At 57.4% G+C, this 26,447-nt stretch overlaps 7 protein-coding genes across 7 annotated transcripts; 3 read left to right on the top strand and 4 right to left on the bottom strand.

Annotated features, from left to right (window-relative positions):
* Positions 1-203: 203 nt before the first annotated feature.
* On the bottom strand, positions 204-2,161 carry PACC1 (pH-response transcription factor pacc-1; the record flags this gene model as incomplete). The annotated part of the gene is made up of 3 exons (XM_071066232.1): positions 204-1,369; positions 1,533-1,830; positions 1,898-2,161. 3 exons carry the CDS (start codon positions 2,159-2,161, stop codon positions 204-206), a joined length of 1,728 nt encoding a protein of 575 aa, XP_070922333.1.
* Positions 2,162-4,839: 2,678 nt separating this feature from the next.
* Positions 4,840-8,256, bottom strand: MFIFM68171_10812 (SEH-associated protein 4; the record flags this gene model as incomplete). The annotated part of the gene is made up of 4 exons (XM_071066231.1): positions 4,840-6,242; positions 6,293-6,385; positions 6,445-7,626; positions 7,677-8,256. 4 exons carry the CDS (start codon positions 8,254-8,256, stop codon positions 4,840-4,842), a joined length of 3,258 nt encoding a protein of 1,085 aa, XP_070922332.1.
* Positions 8,257-8,692: 436 nt separating this feature from the next.
* Positions 8,693-9,593, top strand: efg1 (rRNA-processing protein efg1; the record flags this gene model as incomplete). The annotated part of the gene is made up of 2 exons (XM_071066230.1): positions 8,693-9,008; positions 9,067-9,593. The coding sequence occupies 2 exons, from the start codon at positions 8,693-8,695 to the stop codon at positions 9,591-9,593; spliced, it is 843 nt and encodes a 280-aa protein (XP_070922331.1).
* A 569-nt stretch (positions 9,594-10,162) lies between these two features.
* MFIFM68171_10810 (uncharacterized protein) lies at positions 10,163-11,343 on the top strand (the record flags this gene model as incomplete). Its single annotated transcript, XM_071066229.1, has 3 exons — positions 10,163-10,385; positions 10,440-10,671; positions 10,767-11,343. 3 exons carry the CDS (start codon positions 10,163-10,165, stop codon positions 11,341-11,343), a joined length of 1,032 nt encoding a protein of 343 aa, XP_070922330.1.
* A 326-nt stretch (positions 11,344-11,669) lies between these two features.
* On the bottom strand, positions 11,670-12,822 carry TPT1 (tRNA 2'-phosphotransferase; the record flags this gene model as incomplete). Its single annotated transcript, XM_071066228.1, has 2 exons — positions 11,670-12,383; positions 12,586-12,822. The coding sequence occupies 2 exons, from the start codon at positions 12,820-12,822 to the stop codon at positions 11,670-11,672; spliced, it is 951 nt and encodes a 316-aa protein (XP_070922329.1).
* A 1,496-nt stretch (positions 12,823-14,318) lies between these two features.
* On the bottom strand, positions 14,319-17,630 carry MFIFM68171_10808 (LPXTG-motif cell wall anchor domain protein; the record flags this gene model as incomplete). Its single annotated transcript, XM_071066227.1, has 2 exons — positions 14,319-16,280; positions 16,380-17,630. 2 exons carry the CDS (start codon positions 17,628-17,630, stop codon positions 14,319-14,321), a joined length of 3,213 nt encoding a protein of 1,070 aa, XP_070922328.1.
* Positions 17,631-22,849: 5,219 nt separating this feature from the next.
* CPP1 (tyrosine/serine/threonine protein phosphatase) lies at positions 22,850-25,339 on the top strand (the record flags this gene model as incomplete). Its single annotated transcript, XM_071066226.1, has 1 exon — positions 22,850-25,339. One exon carries the CDS (start codon positions 22,850-22,852, stop codon positions 25,337-25,339), a length of 2,490 nt encoding a protein of 829 aa, XP_070922327.1.
* Between the last annotated feature and the right edge of the window lie 1,108 nt (positions 25,340-26,447).

The raw sequence follows: 26,447 nt of genomic DNA, 5'->3' as shown, positions 1-26,447 counted from the left end.
GAATGATCATGTCGAAACAATGCGCAAAACGTTGCTAGTCGAAATCGAAAATGCCTCCACCTGTTGGGTGGCAGGCTGAGAGTAAAGAGGTATCATGCTGAAACATAGAGGGAAACACGACTGAGGCATGGTGCGTGTGCCTCGGCCCATAATAGCTCTGGGCAATTGACGAGACGAAGAACTCGGGAAACAAGGGCGCGGGTCTAATGTCCCATCGGCGGCAACGACGGGTAGGCGACGCGGCTGCGGTCGCTGTGGAGCATGGGGTCGATGCGGCTATTGTCCGACTCGTCCTCATAATCGCGGCGCTCAAGGCGCTGGCGGATGGCGCTGCGCAGGAACTCGATGGTCCGCATGTGCTGCAGCCAGTCGTCGTACGTCTCGCCCTCGGCAGCCTCCGACTCCTCGGACGGCGAGCTCACGGCGGCATCGCCAGCCTTGGGAGTGGGAATGCGGTCCGAGTCGCGGCGGGCTCCGCTGGCGCTCTGGAGCATTCCGCCCGAGAGGCGGCGCTCGTTGTGTGTAAAGGTCGAACCGAGAGCGGTAGACGACGGGAATGGCAGGCCAGGGCGGCTGGGGAGGGTCGGATACGAGACCGAGGTAGAGCTGTGGCGCGACGACGGCGACATGCCCGACGACGAGGTGGTAGGCGAGTGGCCAGACGTGTACGACATAGCGCTCGACGGCGGCGTGACGGCGGGGGTGCCACCGGTCGAGTGGGCCGGGGCCGAGAGGGGAGAAACGACCTGGCCAGCCGTGACCGAGTACGGGTCAACGGCCGGGCGCGCACCGTAGGTGGGAGACTGGCGCATGTCGACGGGGGCATAATGCGAGTTGGGCGAGCCCGTGTTCTCGTACACGGTGGCCTGCATCTGCTCCAGCATCTGGTCGATCTGCTGGAGGTCCTCCTTGGTACGGAGATTGGGCATGGGGGGTAGATAGTAGTGCTGGGTGAGCGGGCCGTGCGACGCGCTGCCGACACCGAGCGTGTGCGGCGGCTGCGGCATGTACTCGGTGGCCACGGCGCCCGTCTGCAGGCCGAGGGTCGCGTGGATGGGCATGAGCGAGCGGCCGATCTGGTGATACGAGGTTGGGTCGACTTGGCGCCGCTTAACACTACCAAAGAACTCGTTCAGGTCGTCGAGCCCCCGCTTGCGCGTATCTCCAAAGGACGAGGCTTGGTGGCCCATGTAGTCCGGGCGCGGGCCGCCCATAGGCTGCGAGTAGTACATGGGGGCATGGTACGAGGGCTGAGGGGGCGGGGCATGCTGGCCATAGTAGCTAGCCTGACCATTCTGGTGCGGATGGCCAAAGTGGGCCGAGTTAGTTCCACGCATATGGCCATTGTGATCATAGAAGCTGGAGGGAGCTATAGAGGCGGGATTAGCCTCGGAACGCTGAGAAACCAGGAACCGCCGGTCGATCGGGTGCCCAGGGCTGCACGGCCGGCCAAGCCACGGCGGCGTAGCCGAAGGGCGGGGCCGGCCTTGGCTGCAGCGGCTGGAGCGGCTGGACGGAGCCGAGAAACGTACCTTTGGCCTGATGGGGTCGGTAGGCGGGGTTCATGCCACCCGGCTGATCCTGGGGCGAGCGGCTGGGGACCAGGACCGAGTCGTCGGCGTGCGTCTTGATGTGCTTCTTCAGGTCCTGCGGGCGCTTGAACGACTTTCCGCAGAAATCGCACTTGTGGGGCTTGAGAGGCACATGGACGCGGATGTGAGACGTGATGTGGTCTCGCTTGACGGTGGTGGTCCGGCACTGGTTCCATTGGCAGGTGAGGTTCAAGTTGTTGGTGCTCTTGCGGCCAACGTGCTTCTCGCAGATGTGCTCCTTGAGCGACCGTCAGTAACAGAGATCCCCCTGTCGGCATCGCGCAATTGGATCATCAATGACTTACATAGAGGGCCTCGGCCGTGGTGAAGCGCTCATTGCACTCGGACCAGCGACAGACGAGGCTCTCGTCTTGGCCGGTGCTCGAGGTCGAGCTCGCCGTCGCTGTGGTCGAGGGCGCGGGGGTGGTGCCATTCGAGGTCGAGGTGGCCGAGCCGGAAGACGGAGCGGCAGGAGCGGCGGCGGCAGCGGCAGCAGCAGCAGCATTATTGCTCTCCTGGGTCGGAGAGACCTGCTGCTGCTGTGCTGAGGAGGGTGTGATTCCCGACATGGTACGTGCGTCGTTGCAGTCGCTCAAGGCGGGACCCGATCGACTTTGTTCGGCGCGAACTTTGGCCGGCTCCGAAAATCACGTGGAGTGCACGGGTTTTTGGAGGATGCGGGAAGAGGCAGCGGCGCGCTTACACGTCAGGGCACAAGGCAAAGCCCTAGAGCCCCCACTTTTTACCAAGAGCGCCGAGAAGTCGAGTGACTGTTCGCAGTGGCAGCGCCAAGGCCAAGAGCAGATGGCGCGGGACCGGACAGAAGATGGTGCTGCGACCAACAAAAAGGCAAAACAAGGCCAGAGCAGCGCACGAGAAGAGCGCTAAACTGGGTTGTCTTTCCAGTGAAACCGCCGTTCAAGGGGAGTTGATAGAGGGAAGAGCGACCAACCTTCGAACTCGGGAGAACAGCGGACCATTCTGTCTTTATTACGCCTTCTGCCCTCATGGCAGTACATTGGCCGGGATGCTTGGCAAACCTTCTTGGCAGTCTCGGCCTCGGATGCCAAGCTGATATCATTGGCTGATTCTAGCACCCTCGGTCCGCCCCTCGTACCTGCTGTTGCGAAGGGCCGTCACAGCGTCCACGTCACCGGGTGTTTCCGCCCATTCGTCACCTCAGCTCTTAACAGCGCGACATGGGTGCCAAGCAGCGCCAAGAACCGCCAAGACAGGCCAAGGCTTGGTATTTGCCAGAAAATCCTTGGCGGCGCTCCATTGCCCCCCGTCGTCCATGGGCTCCAGGTCACGGCTGGTCACACGCTTTGCCCAGACTTGTCCGGCTTCTCATGCGGGCTCCTCTGGCCCCTGCTGCTTCTTGCCCTTATCCAGATGGAAGCGGTTCCTCGGCCCCATCGCTAAAGGGTCGGGTTTGGCTCTGGTTTGTTCTACGGGGATGGGATTTGGGGGAAGGCGGTCGCCGTCCCCACCCAGCGGATGGGTCCGAGGGTCGCGTCGGGCATCCATCCATTCATTCCCTCTCGTCTGGGCTGCTCTTAGGTAACGGGGTTGCCGGGGTGGCCATGTCCATGCCGCACCAGCAAGCGTCTTCCTCGGGCAGACGCCCGCGCGCGACTGGGACTTTAACGCGATATCTAGCAGAATTAGAAAAAAAAAAAAAAAAAGAGAATGCCCTCTCGCCAGAATGCGTCGTGTCGACGGTTCCCAAGCCGGCGCAACGCAACAACCGTCATTTCGCGCGCACATGCCAAGCTTCCCGCTCGGCCAAGAGATCACCCTCCGCGTGCCAAGCGCTTGGCGACCCGTCTTCCCCGATACCGTTTGACACTTTGAGCGAATACCATCAGCTTGGGTCAAGACACAGCCCCCTTTCGCTATGGGAGCCTTCATTAAAGCGGCAGTAGGGGCACCGAGCCAAGACACACGGCTGTGGCGAGTCAAGCCGACCAAAGACGGCACACGTGCTCGACTTCCGGCCATGCTCTGGCCAGACCATGCTGCCTGCCCTTCTTACGTTATACTGTACCGCGCAAATTCCTCCCGTCGGTGAAATGCCTGCGTCTCCTGACACCTCCCTCTCCCACCCCACCATGGGTTGAGCCCCTCTCCTGATAACTATCAACTGCCCCCACCATTTGTTGTGATCGCCTGCCAAGCAAGCCCAGCACACGTAGTACTCGAATGCAGGCACGCAGCTGTCACAAAAAAAAAAAAAAAAAAAAAAAAAAAAGCCCAGTGGGTGTTCATAGCAGACGCCCCTAAATCCTACAGGTCATCTCGTGCATTTTGGTATGTATATAGGTCCTGGCTTGCCGCATGCAGTGCCGTCCGCGCGCCCCTGGCGAGAGCGGGGAGGAAGGTGAACAACAAGAAGCTTTCTCCTTTGGGTTCGGTAAGCCGGGGTCGCATCACGGCCCTATGGGGTAGCAGCTTGGCGCTTGGCAGGCCTCTGGGCGTCTTGGCCCCTCCTTAAACCCCTCCGTTTGACCCCGAGTGAGGGCCTAAAGAGGTCTCGGCGTCTTGGTGCCCAGACCGAACTCCTGTTGGCCCGGTTCTTCTCTTCCTGCTCTGCGAGCACCGAGTGCTCCCAAGCGACACCAAGGCCGCGGGAAAGCTCTTGGCAGGCGGGACAAGCCAAAATGGTCTTTCGTCATCAGCGCGGCTGATCAAATCTGGAAGCCGGGGGAAAAGCTTGTCAGTTGGAAATTGCAGTTTTGAAGAAAAAAAAAAAAAAGAAAGAAAAGAGAAAAAAAAACCCTAAGGCGCCAGCCACGTGTGGTGTCCCGCCTTGTCGTACGATACTTACACTAGATAGCCCCCGTGCATTCCGGGGCTTCTGCAGAGCTCGAGATCGACAAACTGTGCCATGTAAGCAGAAGGCAACTACACCAACGCAGCCCCCTAGCCGCCGGCTTGCTCAGCCTCCATCGCTCGGCAATGTCTGCATTACTCCACGTTCCTTCTTCTGGGCATATTCCGCTGTTGCCGAGCCGAGATGCGACGTAGAGCTCCCGTGGACCTGTCCGAGCCACTTCAACCTGTGCCGCCTTCCAACGGCTGGCGCATGCTAGAATGTACTCCGAAGAAAGGAGATTGTCTTTACGGATTGCAGACAGCTGTCACTGGGACTCAAAGAAATTGGAGCATCATAACCGGGAATTTCTTCACATACACACAGCATCAGAAAATACATACATACCAAACCCCTTTTTCTGGCCCCCTTACCCTAAGCATAATCCAACTCCTCATTAACCCTCGTATTACAAAGACACCTGCATTCCGGGACGGGGCACTCGCGGTGCCGCGCAAACCACTGCCGCGCGTGGTCCAGGTGCAGGACGTGCCCGCAGGACACGCAAAAGGTCGGGAACCGCGCCGTCCGCCGGACCTCGGCGTCGCGCGACAGCTCGGGCCGGTCGCTCCGCGGCATGCCCACCACCTCGAGGCACACGACGCACCGCGGCAGGCGCTGTTTGCAGTTGGGGCAGCTGATGCCCGCCGCCACCATCTTCTCGGTGAAGGGGTTCGCCGACTGGTAGTGGTGCGCCCGCGCCTCGGCCCGGGGCATGAAGTTGGGCAGCCGCCCAGACGCGCTACCGCTACTACCGCCGCCGCCACCACCACCACCACCACCACCGCTGCCGCCGCCGCGACGCCGGGATAGCTGTTGCTGTTGTAGCTGCTGCTGCTGCTGGGCCAGAGACTCGGTCTTGATCTCGACGTCGCAGTAGACGCATCGTAATCCGATCTGGCGGCTCGCCGGGCGCAAGGTGGGACGGCCTTGGTGCTTGCTGCGCTTGGTCGACTCGACGTCGAACTTGACGCGGAGGAAGAAGGCGCGGTGGCGCTGGAGGTAGGCCCGGTAGGCGCTGCGCATGGCCCCGGCGCGCACGTCGTCGATGAAGCGGGGCGCGCAGATGGACAGGAGGAGGGTGGCGGTCTGGACGTCGCCAAACTTGTGCACGTAGCGCGCGAGTATGTCGACGAGCGCGTCGGTGATGCCCGTGAGGACGATGCCCTCCATGGCGCCGGCCGCGGTGGCTGCGGCGACCTCCCGTTCGAGCCAGGCCGTGAGGGCGTCGTCGTCAAAGTTGCGGACCGCGACGAAGCACCGGTCGCGGAGGGGTATGGAGCGCTGGTCGGCGATGACGGCCCAGTCGCCCGTCGCGATCATGGATGATATTGCGCGGAGGTAGGGGTCGGCTCTGGAGGCTACCTTCTCGTCGAAATCGAGCGTCTCCTTGGCCTCATTCCCGCTGGTCTTGCCGGTGAGCTGGAGGGCGAGGGAGACGAAGAGCAGCTCGGGATGTTCCGTGCTGGCCTTCTTGAGCACCTGGACGGCTCCTTTTGTGTCACCCCTGAACAGCGCATGAGCAGCGACCATGGTATACCAGGTCGAGCCCCTCTTCGCGCCTGCCCCTGACTGAGCTTCCTCGAATTCTGTCTCGTAAGAGCGCCCCCAGCTGCACATTTCGAGACACATTTCCCTGTGATGAGGTCGCTTTGTGTCCACTTCCCCGTCAAACCTTGGTATGCCGAGCTTTTTGTTTATCGCATTAAGGCAACGCTCCCATCCGATCTCGTCGGGGGGCGACGCGCCATCCGACAGCCTCATGCGAGGTTTGCTTCCTATTAGACGTAAGAGAGGTACTTATCCAAGAAGTACGAGGTCGACCCACCGAGGTTATTAGTCCATATGGTGTGTACGCCCATGTAACCTAGGTCTAATGGATGCGACATCATGCCGCCGTCTATCGCTGCTTCCTCCGCGCCTATTTCCAGCACAGTAAGCAGCCCGGACACATCATGGGGTACTAACGGCCAAACTCACCAGCGACCCAGGCCCAAACATCCTGAAGCCAGGGATCGTCTGCGACAATCTGTTGGTTCTTGGCATAATCGAAACGGTAGCCCTCCTTGGCACGGAGGAGCATGGTGTGATCCAGCACAAACCGGGCTTTGGACGAGACGGCCGCCATGTCTCTAGCATCAGTGAGTAGTTTCTCGTGGCGCTCCAGCTGGGATGAGAGCTCCGCGTCCGGCTGAGTTTGTTCGCTTTTGGAGGCCAGTCTCAGTGCCTTCAGCTTGTCTGCGACCGAAGATGCTTGCTCAAAAGCTGCTGGAAGATGGCCAGCCTCAGGCTTCGCTACAACCATGCGCTCTTCCGCAGAGGAGCTGGTTAGGGCCTGCTCCACCAACGCCTTTACGTCGGCCTTGTCTGGCCCGAACAGCGCTATGTCAGACAGAGCCTGCTCTGTCAATAGGGGTCCAAAGATGTTCTGAGACTGCGGTGGCTCGAATTCCATCACCTCTTGGTAAGGAGGCTCTTCCGCCGGCTTGTCAGCATCTGCTTTTGGGGCGACGCCGTTCGGCATGCCCTCGAGTCCGCGGTGCGGTGGCTGCCAGGGTATCAGCTTGAAGGGGTACTCCGAGGTGAATGACGGCTTCTCCAAGACGTCAAAGGCACCACTAGCCCGGAGAACCAGCACCCGGGGCTGAAGAACAGGCGAGCTCATGGTAATCCAATCAAAAGAGACTATCTTGTCGTTCTTGCGACTGGGCTCAGCATAGAGGGGGTCCATCTCGTATGACCGTCGGACTTCCAGCAGCTCTGGGCTGCCTTCAACCCGGACGTCTGCGTCCACATGCTCGTGTCTGGTGGACAAGATCCTGAGCTGACCGGTCCGGGAGAGTACAGCAAGCATGCCGGAATGGTCACGGCAGAAGCGGAGAGACCGGATGAAGGAGCTTTTAGAGTCCATCGATGCGGGGTCTGTCTCGGCGTCCACGGCGCGGTCAAGGCGCAAGGCACCGCCCCACGGCAGGTTATCCTGCTCGAGAGCCTCAGCATAGGACGGATTCACGTCATGGCGGCTAATGGCGCGACGGTCCCAGACCATGACGCCAGGCTGGTCCAGGGCAGAAGAAGCAAAGTAATTCTGGTCCGCATAGTCGATGGCAAGGTTGTTGCAGCACTTGGTGTGGAACTGGGCAACCGGGCCATGGCTCTGGTCTGGACTACAGTCAGCTATCTTTCGTGGACGTAATTGGGTCCCCAGCTACCTCTCAAATCATGTATTCGAAGACCATGCCCCTTGATTCCCGCGACCAGCACGCTTGGGTTGTCCTCAAAGAATCTGACGCTGGTCACAGAGACACTGGGCTCGAGCCTATCAACCGGGTCCGAAGGGAGCTCAATATCGGCCGGGAACCCGGGGATTGTGGTGTCTATGGAAGAGAGCCGGCTGACGTCCCAGATGTAGAGGCAGTTGTCGCTCCTGACCCTATCGAGGGCGACAGCAAGCTTGCCGGTCGTGTTGAATGCCACTGCTTGGCAGGTGCGCGACATCTTCAGTCCAAGTTCCAAGTACGCGTTGGAGTTGTCGTCGACGCGCAACAAGTTGACCACACCGGTTGACGTGCCCACGGCGACCAGGCCAGGTACCGAGGGTGACCAGTCGTATGTGGTGAGTGGTGGGAGGTCATCGTGCTTTGCGAGCTTCCTGTACTCAAATTGACCCCGCTGTGCACGCCCCGTCGGCTCGTACACCTGCACAACGCGATGCTGCAGGTTAATGTGAATGAAAGAATCATGAGCGGCATTGGGCGACCACTTGATGAGGCCGGAATCGGGGCGGTCCATCGTGGCTAGAGGGCAGAGCAGCTTAGGTCAAGGATGAGAGCTGGGGGGGGGAGGCAAATGAATACAATTGTCCCTCAAGTCGGATCAATTCGAATCTCTCAACCTCTAAAGTTGTCACATCCAGCTACACCGGGGTTCCATGCACCCGTTGGATTGAGTATAACAAATGAGGAAGCACAACCATATCCCGAAGCTACAAGTTGCGGAGTGGTTCTAAGTGACTTGCGAGGAAATCTTGAGGCACTGGTAATTGGTAACCCTAACCCTTATCGCCGGGTCGCGGCAGGCAAACGGAGGGCAGCTCGATGCCCCAAAATTTCTAGCGGTTTTCTATTCCTTTTGCGACAGTCGACTCCCCGAAAACAACAACTGTCAGGGTTTACTCTGTAGCAACCGGGACCAGTCTAGGCTCAGCTTGTGTGTACCATCAGAAGATATGGGCAAGAAGAGACCGCACCCAGGAGCCGAGTCTTTGGGCATCGATTTCGAGGGTGTCGCGAGAAAGCGACACAGGACCAACCGCGGACTCAAAGCGAGACCAAAGAAACCCGTGGACGACAGCCTCAATGGGATCAAGAAGCGTGCTAGGGCAATCGAAAGGCTGCTTGCTCGCGACAACCTAAAAATCCCGGCAAATAAGCAAAATGAGCTCGAACGGGAGTTGGCGGCGCACAGAGAGCGCATCGCCGAGGCTCAGACAAAGAAAGAGAGGAGCAAGATGATACAAAAGTATCACATGGTCAGGTTTTTTGGTATGTCATCACGCATCCGCACTGGGGCGCTGCTGTCATATCTAACACCTTCGGGCAGAAAGGAAGAAGGCGATGAGGCTGGAGAAGCAGCTCGAGAAGAAGCTGGCGCAAACCACGGATCCAGATGAGGCCGCACAACTTAAGGCTGACCTCCACGTCGCTCAGGTCGACATTGACTACGCCAGATATTTTCCCTTCATGGAGCCCTACATTAGCTTATATGCGAAAGCAGCCTCGGGAGAACGTGACGGGGAAGGCACGGCAGCACACTACCTGCGTTCTCCAAGGCCACCGATGTGGGCTGTCATCGAGAAGATTCGCGAGGAGGGCGATGCTGCGCTGGAGAAGCTGCAGAATAGACAGGCACAGGACGGCTCAAGTTCAACGGCGTCTCGGCAGCCGCAAGAAGGCGATGCCACCGCCAAGCGTCTCTCCTCTACCAAGGGGACAAAGAATGGAGTTCCACCCCAAAGCATAAGAAAACCACAATTAGGATCGGTCAAAGTGGACGAAGCGGCCGGCCATGCAGGCGACGATGACGAGTGCAGCGATAGCGATGGCGGTGGATTCTTTGAAGAGGACTAGATATGCTTATCTACATTGCGAAGCGAATAACTACTGACTGTCATTGCAGCCAGCCTACCTAAGGTAGATAATGATACCCACAACATGGACAGTACCGGTCAACGGTATCAAGTGCGTGCAATGTCTCAGTTTCGGGGTTTGGAGCGCACTGCGTAGAGGCGCGAGCATGACCAATGGTAGTTGCCCGTTACTGGACAGTCGCTCTCATCCGAGTTCAGGCAGCTATCCAGCCCGCAGTGAGGCCTACGGCATGATAGCAACATCCAACTCGGCCCGCCGAATGCCTCCATGAGAGCCAACCAGACATTTTGTCGTATTCTCTGTGCCTCTGTGTCTCTTCGAATCATGCATGGCCCTGGTTCTTTTTACGACATATAATCCAAGATTGGGCTTGCCCGTCTAGTACATTAATCAATCACCCCTCCCCCACTCCGCCAGCCTTATCTCCCGTTGCCCTCGCCATGTCGCGACTCGGCAAACGCAAGCGGCTTTCAACATCCACCATCTCTGCCCCAACCCCAAGGATCAAGAAGAGAAAGATATATGCTACCAGCGACCGCGCCCTAATCATGACGGCCAACAACAGCACCAATAATAGCAACGGCAGCGCTGGGGGATCCTTGCTCGAGGACCCTATCGACTATACCGACCTCAAGGTCTGGATCCACCAGCAGGAGACAAACCCGAAACCGATCTCATCTCTCCAGCGAAGAGCCCTCTCAGATCTCATCCTCTCGTTGCGATCGGAAGAGCCCGAGCTCGGCGATCGGGACTGGATTAGTTTACTCCAACGTGCGTGTCACATCAGTCTCTCCTCTCATACATGCAACTTACACCTTTTACCAGAATATGTCAACCTGCGCAAGCCAAAAGGCGCCTCAGCAGGATACCGCGTGGAAGACGCCCCAAAAGATAAATGGTCCTGCTTGTGTACCTTCAAACCCCTCGAGGACATCGACACGATGACATTCCCTAACGAGGACTTCGGCTTTGTCCACGTCGGTAACACCCTTGACATGCCAGTCTTCGCCCGCAAAAAGGACGCCAAAAAGTACGCAGCGAAGTGCTGCGTAGAATGGTGCGTTCTATTCCACCGTCGAAGACTATTAGAAAAGAAAAGAAAAAAAAAAAAAAAACTCCCCCAATTAAACCAGCTAACACGATCTCAACCAGGCTCGTGGCAAGAGACTATATGCATTTGGATGGGGAAAAGGCCGTCTTCCCAATCTTCAAGAACATACGAAAATCAGCAGCAGCACAACCATCAGCTCCTCCTCCTCCTCCTCCTCCTCCTCCTCCCACCTCAAAAACCAACGGCACCGCCACCCCATCGCAACAGGCGGGCGGCGGCAAAATGCCCAAACCAGCTCACGACCACGCCGCCGCCACCACCACCAGCAACCGTGCAGCCGCGGACGTGTACGACGACGACATCCCCGCCACGCAGCGCGTCAACGAGATGTGCCGCCGCCTGCGGATCGTCGCGCCGCAGTACAAGATCACGGCCAGCGACAAGCAGAACTGCTTCAGGGGCTACCCAGACTTCGGCAACGACAGCGTCATGATGCCTGAGGGGTTGGGGAAGGTCGATGGAATTTACGGCAAGGAGGCAACGAGGGGGATGATTGCGGAGCATGTGTTGGCGTGGTTGCTGGAGGAGGAGAAGAGGAGGAAGAACGACGAGGACGAGGTTCTGCCGGTTGTGAACGGCGAGGGTGAGGGGGCGGCGCTCGATGCGGGAGGTGACTGATTGATGTGGTTTTTGGTGATGAGTGCAGAGTGAGGTTACAGGTCTGCTGCGCGTGCTTTGGATGTGGGAAGTTTGCTACGGTATGGGGCGTGGTGGCGCGGTGGTGAAATACATTATAGGAAAAGTAGATCTGACGCTGGGATATAGGTAGGATACACATTTGAGAGTTATGCTTATTTATTTTTATATATATCAATTCGAGGGAGGAAGATCATGAATTTGTATAGGTGACGAGGACGTCCACACAAAGATAGCGCAGCGAGCTGGCGATCACGCGAGCCAAGATGTTTTGACACCCTCCTCTCCATTCACGGAGATAAGGTATCTCACCTCCCCCGTCCTCCTCTCCCCCCTCTGCCGCCTCTGCCGCCTCTGCCACCTCGGTTCCCCTTATTCTTCCCCTGTGGTGTGCGTATCTTTAGCCCCTGCGGCAGATCTGCCACCTTCTCTCCATCCTTCCAGAGGACACCAACGTTCTGCATCCGTCCTACCACCTCCTTGAAGTACTTTGCCGACACCATGCCCTCGGCATCCCCCTCGGTTAGCACCACTCCGTTGTCGCTCATCCACCACTTCATGCCGTCCTTGATGCTCGCGACGACATCGACATAGATCAGGACCTCGGCGTCCCTGCGCACGCCACTGATAACTCCGGCCTGGTCCTCGGGCAGGCCAATGCTGCAATGTACGTGGTTCCGGCCCATGGGCTTCAGCCCCCCGCTGGCGACGATGGCGGGCCAGAAGGCGAAATAGGTCCCGTGCACGACCGTCTCGGGGACGGGGACGCTGCCGTCGGGGAGCGCGCCGCCGTCCTCCGAGGGTATAGCGATGGGCTTGAGCAGCCCCTCGCTGTCCAGCTTGATGCTGTGGCCTTGGTTAGCACGGATCAGCCAATGGGATGGGTCGGTCGAGGACTCGTCCAGGTCCGGGTTGGTGGCCGGGTTGGGCTTGATGGCGAAGCGCTGCTTGTCGCTGTCGCGGACGGCCGCTGCAATCTCGTCGAAGGAGGGGGCTAGGGAGCGGATCGGGCCCCATTGCAGCTGGCGTGTGCGTGTCAGTCGTTTGTCTGTTGTACCGGGTGGGGTGGTGGTTTGGGGTGTGTCGTTGTCGTCGTCTCCCTCATCCCATCCATTTTAAACCAACTATCAACCACCATCACGCATCCCCGTCAAACCAACAACGAGCAGCTCGGAACAAGATAGAATAATAACGAAACGGGAAAGGGGAGAAATAAGAACTCACCACCTTGTCCAGCGGCGCAAATCCCTCCCGATCAAGTTCAATCCCTGCGTTCCCCGCCTGATGCCTGAGCAGCCTCGAGAGCGCCTTGGACAAATCCACGTTGCGGCGACTCCTTCCCGCCGCTCCTCCCCTCCCTCCCCTTCGGCCGCCTCCTTTATTACCCTGCCGGAACGATGATGAAGGTATAGCCATATCCTCTCGGCGATCCGGATCTGCGAGTAGGTCACTGCTGTCCATGGCTTACTTGTCGATGTCTTCTTGATCGGTTGCTGCGGTTGGGGATAGTGCCGGTCGTGGATCTAGTTCTGCTGTTGCCAGACAAAGTTGAAAAATGAGAATGGGAATAAAAATGAGAATTCAGGGAAGACGATGGTGAGAAACCGGGTGCCTGTGCTTGCTCTGATGCCGGTGCGATGTGCAGAATGAAAGAGCGAATATAAAGAGTACTCACTTTTGATAGCTTTCGCGGCCTGAGCCTTATGCGGCGGGTTGGTCTGGAGAGTTGGTGGCGGTTGATGAGTGATGAAAGTTATAGCAGGCTATTCTTCGGTTCAAACATTAACTAAACGGGTCCAGACAACCACGAGGGACACCAATGCAACTTCTGCTCCAGATGTAGTGCTAGTAAAAGGTTAAAGCTAATGGAGAGCAATGTCAACACTTTTCGGCTTTATTAAAGGATTCTAAGCCCAGCCCAAGCAGCCGACTCAGCTCATTCGGTCTCGGCGTGAGTCATCCAGGACACGGTTCAAAGAGCTAGCCACACTGCGCTGTCATGGAACGAAGCAACTGACATACCCAGGAGAAGCCATCTGTCGCGGCCAAAAAAAAAAAAAAACAAGTGATACATTCAACACCTCAAACAGCTATCTACAGGCCCCTGTACCCCACACCGTCTGCCCAAGACTCGTCTCCTCCAGCTCCCATCTCCACCCACCTCCAGGGTATATATACCATCCAATCCTGCAGAGCCCAACTGACCAACTCGCCGCCAACACCGGAAGAGCCTCAACCCAGAGCGACAGGCCCGGGACGGGGACACGCCATGGTAGACAGACATACGCAAGGCATAGTGCCCGTATACCAAGATAAGACCCCGAGATCCATTGCAGAAACCAAACAACCAAAGCAATCATACCCACAAGAAGCGCAACAAAACCATTGCATTACACATATCACATCCACCTCACCGGTTTCCAGCCCCCAAAACAGACGCCGACACCAAAGTTCCCTTTCCTTTCCATTTTCCACCTCTTCTCCTTACCCCTCGTTGCCCAAAGCGTGCGTCTCGTCTGTCCGTCTGTGTGCCGGTGCCATAGGCGCCTGTAGGTCGTTCACCCGGGGTAAACCAATACGCCACATTAGGTAGTCGACCAACCAACCAACGCAACCCACCCACCAACCCCGGGATAGAAAATATAAATAATATATCCCGCGAACGACATTGGTTCTCCCAAAACGACAAGCCATGATGATAAGGTCGATGATGTTGATGACGATGTCGAGTGAAAAGTCGTCAAATGCCTCCTTTTCCCCTCATCCCCCACCCCCAAAGAATGCCAGAAAGATGCCAAAATCAGCAGAAATCTGCCAACTCCACAACGACCAACAACATTTCAAAAACACAAGCCAAAATAAAAACGCCCCGGGCATGATGATATCTGTGTATCTCAATGTTGGTACATTCGTGAAAAAAAAACATGGATTGTCAGTCATAAAGGGGCATCACGGGGTCATCTGTAGTATCCTCCTCCTCCTTCTCTTCCTGATCTTTCCGATCCTGATCCTCCTGCCTGGGCAAACTGCGCCGATAACGGCGACTGGAGGCTGGGGATGCCGCTCTCGCGCGTTCTCCGACTGAGGCTGCCCGTCCGGTTGAGCATGGCTGTCTGGCTGAGCGAGGGCTGGCGCTGACCCCTCTCATCGGTATATTTCTCCGCCATGATGTTGTTGCCTGCCTCGCGCTCCGGCGTGCCTCGCTCAAGGTACCTCCGCGCCGGTGTGACCGGCGCCGATGCTGGTCCGGAGCCGTTGGTAATCGTGATTAGGCGTGTGTTGAGGGAGGCTGGGAGCAGCCGACGTCGCGGCAGCGCCGACGAGATGGCTGGGCTGCTTTCGGCCGGGGACTGTGGGTTCGCGGAACCGGCGTCGCGCGGAGCCGCAGCCCGGAAACTGTTCACTTCGGTGATGGCCCTGGACGGTGCACGAAAGCGGGACTCGTCATCATCCTCTAAATTCTTCCTGGAGCGAAGAAGCAGTGAGGTCTTGCGCCCTTCGCGGCTCTCCTCTGGTTCTTCCGTCCCGGCCCTCCTGGCCCTCAACAGCAGCGACGATCTTCTCCCGGGCTGTTCCTCTGGTTCCTCTGTCGCAGCTCGGCGTATCCGGGCCAGGAGGAGAGATGACTTACGCCCTGCGCTCATTGGCTCCATCGGCGTTGTGGGCGAAGCGGCGTAACGTGTACTAGGAAGCACGGTCGTGGCCAGCATTGATTGTCTCCTCTGTTCCAGAGTAGTCGGGGCCCGAGGACTTGCGCTTGGCTTTGTTACCGTCTCAGCCAACGCACTAGGGCGCATCTGACCTGAAGCCGCTGCAGGTTTGATAGATGTTGGGCTGAGCAAGAGCTCATTTTCGCGTGCGGCCGCTGTCGACTGAGATTGCTTGTGCTGGCCCAAATCGCCAGTCAGGGCTATGCACAACTCGGTCAAACTCCTGCAAATGCTCTCCGCTTTCCGGCGAAGTTGCCTGTCAGTGACCCCGCCATTGAATCCGATCGTGCTGGCACCACTCGAGATCGGTCCCGGTTGTCCAGGGGCACCCATCATCGATGACAGGGCCAGCGCGTCCATTGCAGCTGATTCGATGGCGCTGAACACATCTGAGCTGACCAGGCCTTTTGTTTTGGTGAGCGCGGAGAGGAGCAGGGGCTGCGTCTCGCGGTTGAATGACGCGCTGCTGCTCGCGTCTACCTGTGCTGCGCCGGTGTTCGAGCCGCGTTTTGGCGACGCTGACATGGTTGTAGCGTTCGTGGTGGCAGTGGGCGGGCGGTCGTCGGATGTCCTGGATGTTGTGGCTCCGGAAGTGGGCGGCATCTTGCCCGTCAGTTCTAGCCTATGGATCCGTGATTTTAAGTCATCCAGCTCATCCCAAACAGTAGAGGGCGCGGCTGTTGAGCTAGAAGACTCGGTCCCTTCAACGCCCTGGTTCGTCTCAGAGCCGGGCTGTGGCTCGTCTTTTTGAACATTTGAGGACCTGGGAACCAAGGGCGAAGAATTGTATGCCCGACTTTGGCTCGGTGGGAGATTCGAGCTCCTGTATTGTGTGGTCTTTGCGGTCGAGAGGTTGTTGTTCTCTGTGATGGACTGTCTCCTGCGTTGATATGCCGATGCAGTCTCTATGAGCGAATCCTGAAACGAAATCTGCCTAGGCGTAATCGGAGACGGCTTCAGGGGAGTCCTGCCCGGCTGGGCGCGGCTAGAGCTCTCGGCAGCGACCGTGGCTGAGGGTTGATTTTCCCTCACCGTCGTGCGGTATGCTAACTCTCTCGTCATCTGTTGTGCCGACTGGCTGTTTGCTCGGGCTCGCGCGCTTTCGCGCTGATCTGAAAGGCGACGCGAGATCTGGGGCGGCGAAGTAGTTTGAGACGAAGGGATGGCCGCCGAGAGAGGCCGGCGATGTGCGGATCGAGCAATTCGTGACTACTTGATGGTCAGCTACCGAGTTCTGCCTGGGCTGCACCATCGGACAGAGGCACAAAGTGACAGGGTCCTTGGGTCAATTTAGTTGCAGTTACTTACAATCACATTCTGTTCCGGTATCTTCCCTTGTCCTTCGGGCGGCGCGCGGCGCGCCGTGTCCTCGCCGGCGATTCTCATAAAGATGTCTGCTGTGTTGTCGTTGTCCGTCGTCGTAGTTAAGTCTCCAGACTCCGGCGGGGCGGCGTGCGCAAAGTCGTCGTCGGTACGCCCTTCGAGCGCGCGCAACGCGCGGTCGCGCTGATTAGGATCTGTGACTTCTTCGCCGAATGAGTCTTCGGACACGCGCCTATTGTGCATGTCGATGGCGACGCTCTTCCGGGATCCGGACGACCGGAAAGATCGGATCGGAGGGATAACGGCACGGCTGCCGGGGTTGGAGGCGGTGATTGGTGGTTTGTACGATATTGGAGGGCGCGACGCCTTCTTGTCTTCTGTCTTTGAAGTATCAATGGCCCTGGGCAACAGGAGTTCTCGCTGGCCTTGAGCCCACTCCTTGGTCGCACTCTCGGGCGCAGGTGTCGCTTCGCCGGCCTCGCCGGGTTCGTCGGCCTTGGGGCCGCGGTGGCGGTTTGAATTTAAATGCGCGCGGGACTCAGTTGGCGTTGCGGCATGATGCACCACAGGAGAGGCTGTCAGACGGCGCTTGGTGACCGGAGTCGCAACGTAGGACAATTGCGATCGAGCCGCATACACGTTGCCAATGACCCTCGGGGTGTCTGGAAATGACGCAGGACGCTTGGTTCCTATCGACGGGTCGGAGGATGCGGCGGCGGAGGGGAGTTGGAACTTGAACGAACGAGACCTCGTTGGAACGCTAACGCTGACTTGCTGTTGCGTTTCAAATGAGGCGGGTCTCCTGGGGAGGTTTTGGGCGCTGTTGTGGTGGTGGAGTGCGTCTCGCGACGAGCCAGGGACTCGGGGGGGTTGCTCGTGCGCCTTTTGCTGATTTTCGTCAAGGGTGGCCGGGGTGCTCTTGGGCGAAACAGGCGATGGCGGGATGTGCTGCAGCAATGAAGGTAGCGAGATGGTATCCTTTTTCAAGTCGGCAAAACGGAAAGCGGGGAGCTTGGACGAATTGTGGTTCTGACGATGGGCGTGGAAGATGCTGCTGTCGCTGCTGAAAGACGAGTTGTTGCTGGGGATGGGATTGTTGTTGTGGTTGTGGTTGTGGTTCTGGTTGGCAGTGCTGCTGGTGCTGGTGCTGGTGCTGGTGCTGGCACTGTTGCTGTTGTAGGGGGCCGCTGTGGAGTTGGGGCCACGGCCCGCCTCAGCGAAACTGGACGATGTCATATTGCCCTGTTGGGTCTCCACGCCGCGCGCACACCTTCAGCGCCGACTCCTTCCTTTTTTTTTTTTTTCCTTGTCTTTCCGCCCTGCCGCCTTGCGACGTCTGTTGTTCCTGGTTTCAAAACCGAGCTTCGGGTCTCGGCTCTCGGGAGGCTAAGTTTCGGGACGCGGGTTGCATTGGCTGTGTTGTTGGAAAATCCATAAGCGACAAGCGCTTGTTCCCGCGTCGACAAACAAAGGAGCACCGCGCTTGGGTGAGCAGCCACGACAGTTTGCCGATATTAGCTGCGGGTTTGAAAGCGCGACAGTATTAGTGCATCGGGAGTAGATGCAAGCGACGGGAGATGAAGAGCAGCTGGCTTATGAGTCAAGTGACAAGACACAGGAGGAGGGGAAGAAAGGCGGAGAGAAAACGTTATGATCTGGGTTGGTGTTGCGCGGTAGGGTAAGGTAAAGAATGAGCGAGATGGACTAGTGGGCCAATGGGCCAGCGCGAAATCACCAGAATGGAGCCCAGAAAGGGTGCTTGTGCTCGGTGGCCCCACAACCTCACAGAGTTAGTAGGGCGAACAGTGGCGCTGACGGACAACGAAGCAAGCTGCACATCCAGACACGGAGCGCCGAATGAGCAGCCCAATTGATAAAAAAAAATGTCAGGCGTCGCGAGGGGTTGAGGGCTCTCGACCATACGGACGCCACAATTCGACGAGAATTGTGTTCTGTTCCCCTCTTCTACAGAAACCCGGCCCCTTTACCCCTTTCCCACAAAGGGCGATGCCCAGGAATAAGTGACCTGGATGGGGTCCAAGGAGAACCAGGCTAGGCTTCAATCCCTCGCTAACCCACAGTAGCTATTTAATTACCTGCTACGCATTTCTCTACCAGGTATACGCACATATTGGGGCCCCTTCATCTGTCCAACGACGGCTTCTAACTTGCTTAAATGGCCGGCTCGTGTTACAGACGACATCGGCCAAAAGCCTCAACTACCCAACTTCCCTCAGGCACCCATGCGTCTTATTTCCGTTGACGCCCAAGCGCAACATGCAGGTGTTAGGCAAGGAGGGCACTTGGCCCCGCACATCTTCCCGCACCTCCTTAATAGGCGTGGCGTGCATGAGCAGGGAGGCGGCGCACCGACCAGTGGAGATGGTAATTACAACGTAGCAATTCAGAGACGGTCAAAGCGACTTGGTAGATGCATCCTGCTTTGCTATCCGGGCGACTTCGGTCTCGCAATTCAGAGGAGGGAACGAGATGAACATCGACAGCCCGACCACCATTGCATGGGTCGCTTCACGGTCCGTGGTGAGAACCATCGGTGGATGATGAGGTGCGCCCGGGGCCTCACCGACCGGGGTGAGACGGGCCCTGGCATGCTCTCCCGCTCCTGCGCGAAACGCAAAGAAGCATTGGCGAATCGGGATCATCTGTCAACGTCCAGCAATGGAAACGTTCGATGCGCACTTGCATTTTGAGCCCGTCTTCTCTGCGCCGATTCCGTCGGCAGGCAAAAAATGGAGGGGGGGAACAAAAAAAAGAAAAAAAAAGAAAAGAAAAAAGGGGGAAAGGAGAGGTGATGTACTCCTATCTAAACCATAGTTACCTGGAAATCGCATCTATCAGTAAGTTTGTGAGCTGCAGCCAGATACGGCCAAACGAAAATACCGACTGACAAGCGCATTTGTTAGCCACCAGTATCGCGGCTAGTGTGGATATCATAAATGTGGTTATCGAATGAGACATGACTCTCGCTACTGCCAGTGAAGGGGGGCTTCGGAGTTTATTAGCCTAGCGCGATGCAAGGTAGACGCCCTCACAGGCGCCCCTCATCGGCCGTTTCTCTGCAGACCAGAACACAGATGCGAAGGCAGAAGCTGATTGCAATACCCTTGTGTGTTTGGGAGGAATAGGAGAGCTCCGAAGGCGCAATGTTGACGAGCGTGGTTGAATACCCGAGGGATAAGCACAGACTGCAAGTTGGCTGCTCGATGTCACAGACCTGCTGCAGTTTCACAGATCAAAGTTTTTCTCCTTGTTCTCCTGTGCATCGGGCCCGGTGACCGCTCCAACTTCGGTCGAAGACGGCTGTGCTGCGTTGCTTCAGCTTTGGCAAGCCTGTTGGGATTGTTTCCGGCCAGGGAGATGATGACGGCGTCCCTTAAGCACTGGTGTTTCAAATGGCCGAACCCTCGCCTATCTGTAACCCACCCCCTCCCGCTCTTTGTCGAAAAAATTATTGACATCTTGAGTCCTGGCAGCTGCTGTTTTTTTCCCTATTTGCAAAGGTGGCCGGCCATATAAGTTGTGAGGTAAATATCAGCCGATTACTCATACGGCATGCTCTTTTCGTCCAAAGGCAGGACGCTCCGGTCTCAAGTAGGCGGCTCCATATAAAGTGGACGGGAGCTGGCAAAACCTGATTTCTGTCAGCACGAGCTATGCAAATTCCACTCTCTGTGTTCATGCGTCATCTTGACAATATCGGTGTCGCGACATTTGAAAGGATCGTTTCCAAGGCTTGATGGACTCGTCTCAGAGCAGCTTGCACAACGCTGCACCGAAACGCCATGGACTTATTTGAGGTGCTCCACTGGCCAAAATGGGTTGCAGATGGAGCAGATGGCTTCTCGAAGATGGGTACCCAGGGCACATGGGGGATCCAGGGATGGGACTAGCGAGAGGCGGCAGTCCTTGAATTTATGGGAAATCCACCAAACTGGAAAGCCTTGAGGCTCTGCTCTTGGCATTTTCCACCACGGTGCTGGCCGAGAAGCCAATTGAATCAGACTGCCCAGCTGGCCGAACCCCCCACTGTCGAGTAAGCGAGATGAACAGCACCCAGAGCGCACGTTCCAAGTACCCACCAGTGCCCCCGCCTCTCGAACCTCGCTCGTTTCAGGTCTCCTCCGGCCAATTGGGACCCCAAGGCACAAGTACTGTACACTAGGGAGGACTGCTGTCGTTGGAAGGGACAACGGCCAGAGAAAGCATCCCGTAAGACGGGAGTAAATAGATATAAATATAAATCAAACAATCTCGGTCCGACAATTTAGATTACATTCGTGCATAGATAGACATGCAGGTCATTTTCTCCATGAGGACTCGGTCCGTTACACCACGTGGTTTACTCTCTTCGGGGAACATGGGGCTCCGGATCCTAGTTCGATGAAGGTGCTGTGTGGGAGCCGCAGAGCCGTCATGTCAACAATACCACAGTAAACAGACCTGCTTAGGGCATCTTGCTTCCCCGCATTATGATCGAGCGTCTTGGGCCCCGCCTTTGATGGCAGGTTGCGGCGAACTCTCTGGAGCCGTGCGGCACAGCTGTCGAACCGCCGGCCGAGTAACTATACGTAGGTAAATCAGACGGGAGGTTCCCGAACAAGAAGTGGGATGACCGACGAGTAAGACCTGACCGTCGAATTTTGCGGCGGCCGTCATCACGCTGCGAGCCGGTGTCAATCAGCGTGTCCGGCCCCCTCTCCGACTGAGCGGCTCGGGGCTACGGGCGCTAATAATTGGGGGGTGCATCGCCAAGTGCCCCATCACCGTAGACAGTCCAACCCTCCGGTCCTGGCATAAGCGCCAACAAACCGCGCTGCCTGGGTCGAGGGCAAATGAGGCGGACGGGACATGCGGCCCCAGCAGCCTCGTTGCAGGAAGTTGGCAGAGACTGCAAGAACAACAAAGATGATCGGGAGAACACATTGCAGAAGTGTCGGGGTTCCTCTGTCATCTCCCCGCTGACTTGGGTTCCTTCAGCCGGGAAGGATCAAAGTGCAGCAGCACAGAGAGAACAGGGGGGGCATCCAAACAGTCTTCGCGGTGATTGGCCAAACGAGCATCAAACCGAGGCACGCCTCCAATCAGGGCCGCCGAGCAATTTTGCGGCCATGGTTGCACCGTCTATTTATAGTATGGATTGTTTTGAAGCAAGCAAGTCGCAGAGGCGGCTAGCCGCCGGCGCTCCCCCTCGACGTGGAGTCCCTCTGTGGCCGTCTGCCATTGGCCTCGAGCCTCCCACGCGGGTCCACAGTCCAACCCCAAGGCCCCTGCACGCAGCCAAGGCCAGTGGCTCCCACTTCCATTCCCGAGCCCATGCCCGATCATCACCGAGCCGGGGGCTCTGAGAATGTGTGTGCCAGCGTCTCCCGGGGGTGTTCTGCCTGCCCAGACTGCCCTGCCTCCTGCCGCGTTCCCAATTTTGGGCTTGGTTGTTGCGTCCCTTTCAGCGCTTCGCTTCTTGCTTCTGCTTCTGCCTCTGCCTCTGCGCCTGCCTCTGCCACTGCCACCGACCTCCGGCCATCCCCGTTTCTTCGATTCACGCCAATCCTTGTTCTTCCGAACCAATTCTTGGTTTTTTTTCTTCCTCCCCCCCCTTCCCATCTTCAGTTCTTCTTCCCACATAACCCCTTTCGCAACCACCGGATCTTGAAGGGACGGAAGAGGGATCTCACGCAGTTTGGACGGGAAGAGGCGCCTTCGAGATCCAGATACTCGGTTATCGAGACAAAGGAGCCCCGCTGTTTAACCCGCCCGTTCGACTCCGGGTCCTCTCCCTCCTGCTGTCCCAGCTCCTCTACCACGGCGACTGGACTGGATAATGTTTTGACGCCTGAGCCTCACGGTCGCCGGCCCCTTCGCCTTTCTTCACTTTTGTTGATCCTTCATCCGTCTTGAACAAGCGCCCTCTTTGCTGCGCCGCAGTTCATCCGCGCATCTCTTGAGCTAGACCTGCCCCAGCCTCCACCAGGACCAAAGCGCCGTCTCGAACACCCGGCCCCCCCATTGTCCCTCGGTCGCGACGCCGATTCGGTTTCATTTTTCTCTTTCTTTCTCGACGCTGTGCGGCCAGCTTCGTCTATGGAAGACATTTGATCGCAAAGCAGTTGCGGGATCAGGGGAACGATTCTTTTTGTCCAGAACATCTAGGGAGTACAGCAAGGATTCAGCAGCGCTGTCCCGCTTGGCCCGACATTGTCTTCGCGCTTCTCGACAGGTTTATCTCAGGTATCCTGCCTAGCTAGGAATCCCGTCTTCAATCCGCGGTGCAATTGGAGAGCATCGCTTCCAAATTTGCCTCCCGGCGACTATCAGACGGTGGGGTGGCCAGGCGACCGGGTGGCCGCCCTGCGACGGACGAGAGTGCGGCTGCGACCTGATTGAAGCGCAACGAGGACGAGACCCGGGGTGTCAAACAATTCTCAGAGCCGCCGAATATGCCTTCCGCCGCAGTTCGACGGTTGTATGAGGACCAAATACCCTCATTCATGTCTGTCTACGACGTCGACAGCGAAATCATGGACCACGCGAATACCCTTACGATCGTCGACCCTAAGCTGGTGATGGAGGACGGGAAAGTGCCCGAAAACTCGCAGCCGGAATTGAGGCCCGGTGCCCTGCCGTCAGAATCTGCTCACAGGCACAACGATAGCACATCAACGCAAATGACAGGGTCCGCGGACTCGTCTCCCACAACCACAGTGTCGTGCACGGATTCGTCAGACCTGTCGGACCCGTCTCCATCTTCGTCTCCGGACTCGCCCGTCAATCTGGCCCCCCTTCAAACCTTCGCGCCGACCTCGTTCGCGGGGCTGTCCAGCATGGCCGGCCTGACGGTATCTGACCCGAACCGAGAGCGGCCCATGACTTCCCCAGCACCTAGGCGGCCTAAGAACATGAAGGGTCTTTCCATCCAGCCCCCCTTCAGCTCGATTTCGTCATCATTACTCTCGGAGCCGTGCTCGCCTTCTTTCATCAAGCCTATGATTCCTCCAATGAAACGCAAACCCAGCCAGCTTAGTCTTAAGACAAATTCATCGGATCTCATAGCGCGCACAACACTTGACATTCCGAGCTCGCCTGCGGTTCCACCAATCCTTCAGCGCCGCGCCTTGAAGCACTCGACGTCCTCGCCGCAGATGCTATCGGGGCTAAAGTCTGCCACATTCGGTCCTGTTGGTGGTATGACAATACCAACAGTGCTGGAGCGGAATGAGTCGGGCCTTTCCTCTTTCTTGCGCCCGCCGCGGCCTTCAGGCTCCTCTGGAGTGGCGTCGTCAATTGCAGAAGAAGATTCGCCGATACGGACGCAGATCGCGAATCGTGCTGCATACGAGATTGAGCCCTATCACGAGGTCGAGAACAACGAGGACCAGAAGTCACCTGGGTATCCGGACGGCCCTATTGCTATCTATGGCGACAATGTTTATCTGTATCTCGAGCCGACCGCGGAAGAGGCTGCACGCTTTGATGTTGTGATCAATGTTGCCCGCGAAGTCACGAATCCCTTCAAGACTGCCGCGGGCAGCCAGCGATCGCCGGGCCCCGAGGAGAAACCCGCAGATGATTCCCCGATCCCGGACACGGCCGTGACAACTGCTAGCTTTGCCACTGCCTTTGAGTACTTCCCAGAGGAGGGCTCAGCCGGCACACCAACTACCCCTAAGGCGCAGCCTCTGAAGCAGCCCGAATACATTCACATGCCTTGGGATCATAACACGGATATTGCCCAGGACCTGATGACGCTTTGTGAGACGATCGATAAGCGAACAAAGGAAGGGAAGAAAGTCTTGGTTCACTGCCAACAAGGCGCCAGCAGATCGGCGAGTCTGATCATCGCATATGGCCTCTACCAGAACCCGGAGTTGAGCGTTAATGACGCGTACTATGCCGCTCAGGCGAAGAGCAGGTGGATCAGCCCGAACATGAGACTGATGTACTGCCTGCAGGACTTCCAGAAGGAAGTTTCCAAGAGGCGGCTGGTGCCAAGCGCGGGCTTCAAACCGCGGGCCGGAAGAAGCCCGACAAAGCACCGGGCGACGTTGTCAGCAGACAACATTGAAGCGCCGCCAAAGGAGCCGCTGACGGCCCCCCTGCCCACCGACGGCTTGACGTCGAAATCCGCTAGCCCCGAAAGGAGTCCGGTCCGGTCTCGACGGAACTCGACCCCTAACAGAGGGGAACCTATCTCGCCTGGCCCGTCATCTGCGCCCTCTAGCTTCTCGTGGACGGAGAAAGAAGACGAGTCGGATCCAGGGAAATTCGGTCGGTTCAACCTCGATTCCCGCCTTATGCCCCCGCATACCGACTCGGGCTTCGCTTCATCGGTCAGCTCGCTATCCAAACCCCCACCGTCCCCAGGGCTCGCCCCTCCTTTGTTATCAAAGCCACCACGATCACCGGGGTTTGCACCTCTCTCAATATCAAAGCCGCCGCCGTCCCCCGGCCTCGCGCCGCTTGAGATTTCGAGGCCGCCGTTATCACCCGGGTTTCCGCCGTCGATTCCATTTTCGAGACCGCCCCCTTCTCCCGGTTTCGCCGCTCACAGGTATGGCGCCGTGGAGGGGGGGCTGGGTTTCGGGTCGCTAAATCTGGGCCCGTCGCCAAACTCGATTGGGAGAAAGGAGGTGGTCCCGGATCGGCATGTTACGGTTATGCGGAACTTCCCCGACGATGCCGCTCTCATGTCACCGCGTGCAGAGACGATGACCAATAACCCGATTCACGAGTCATTCAACGGACTTGCCGGCATGCAATTCATAGAGGTTCCGCCCACGCCGAACGAAGGGTTGTTCTCGCCGCGCGAAACCATGTTCCCCCGTGACCCGTTCCTCCCCTTTGGCCGGCCGATCCAGACGGCGGATCCGCGCAGTCCACCCACCAAGGGCGAAACCCCGATCGTGCGGTCGATCGACGAGATGATATGAAGGCTTCCTTTTGGGGTAAGCATATCAACTGCCTCTGCATTCACCACGACCACGTCGAATTGGATGGACAACAGGCCACGCCGCGACGGATGTCAACATATTATATTCTTCGGCGTTAGATACGTCGAGCCGTCACCAGCAACCCCAACATCCAGCCACTGGTTTAGTCGCCATCAGCGTATCGGTCGCTCAGCGATGGCAAGCCGAGACCGGTTGTTGATGATAGATATACCATACCATACCATAACCACCACTGACTCTAAAATCATGATTTCCTTTGTTCGCAGCGCTCAACGTCTTGTTGGTGTCTTTTGAAGTCTCGATTCGCAACAAAACGCGCGCATCGTCGGCAGGTGGCGTGGCGCATTAGGGCTTTGGATTCTTGGGGACTTCGAATTCTCCTGGCTGGGCGGCTTTTCGCTAGGCTTCTTTTCCTTTGCTTCTTATCAATGTCACTCTAAATGAAATGTATAATCTAGAAGTATGATCTGGGCGGTTAGGGGCGCATGAAAACAATCGGATGGAATGGGAGGACGGAGTCAACGCGGGAGACGGAGTGGAGGAGGCAGTTTTTGTCCTTTTCGAATTCAGACATGGCCATACGCAGACGCGCGCTGAGACGGCGAGGGACGGCGAGGGCCAACAAGAGACGAGACGATCAGTCGGTTCGAGAAGAGGCGGCCGGGGAGCAGCATTCAGGTTGAGATGGCGCGTGCTTGTGCGGAATTACCCATCTCTTGAGGTGGCATATATGACTTTGTCTGTGTACACATATTATCTGACGGAATGAAACTAAATCAAGATTCGAAGTAATCGGCGCGCCTCATACTTCCCCGTTTTGATGTTTGTCCCGCCATACAAGATGGAGACACTACGACTCTTGCTATCTCGGATACGACTCACCTTAGTCTCGTCCTCATGTTTCCTCCACAGTCGGTCATCACATGTTGTGACACTGGGACTATCAATTCCTTACCGGTCTCAGACGAGAATCTCTTCCACTCTTTGTCGGCCCAACCCCGTACTTTTTATGTCTGCTTATGTGTATGTACAGTACAGTACAGTACATTACTCTCCTTATCCAACAATTACAATCACTCAACTTTTT

The sequence above is a fragment of the Madurella fahalii genome (genome assembly GCF_045866475.1).
Source record: "Madurella fahalii IFM 68171 DNA, scaffold_6, whole genome shotgun sequence".
In the NCBI taxonomy this organism is placed as follows: Eukaryota; Fungi; Ascomycota; class Sordariomycetes; order Sordariales; genus Madurella; species Madurella fahalii.
The sequence above is the reverse complement of the archived record's forward strand: the minus strand, read 5'-3'. Positions and strand labels throughout refer to the sequence as shown.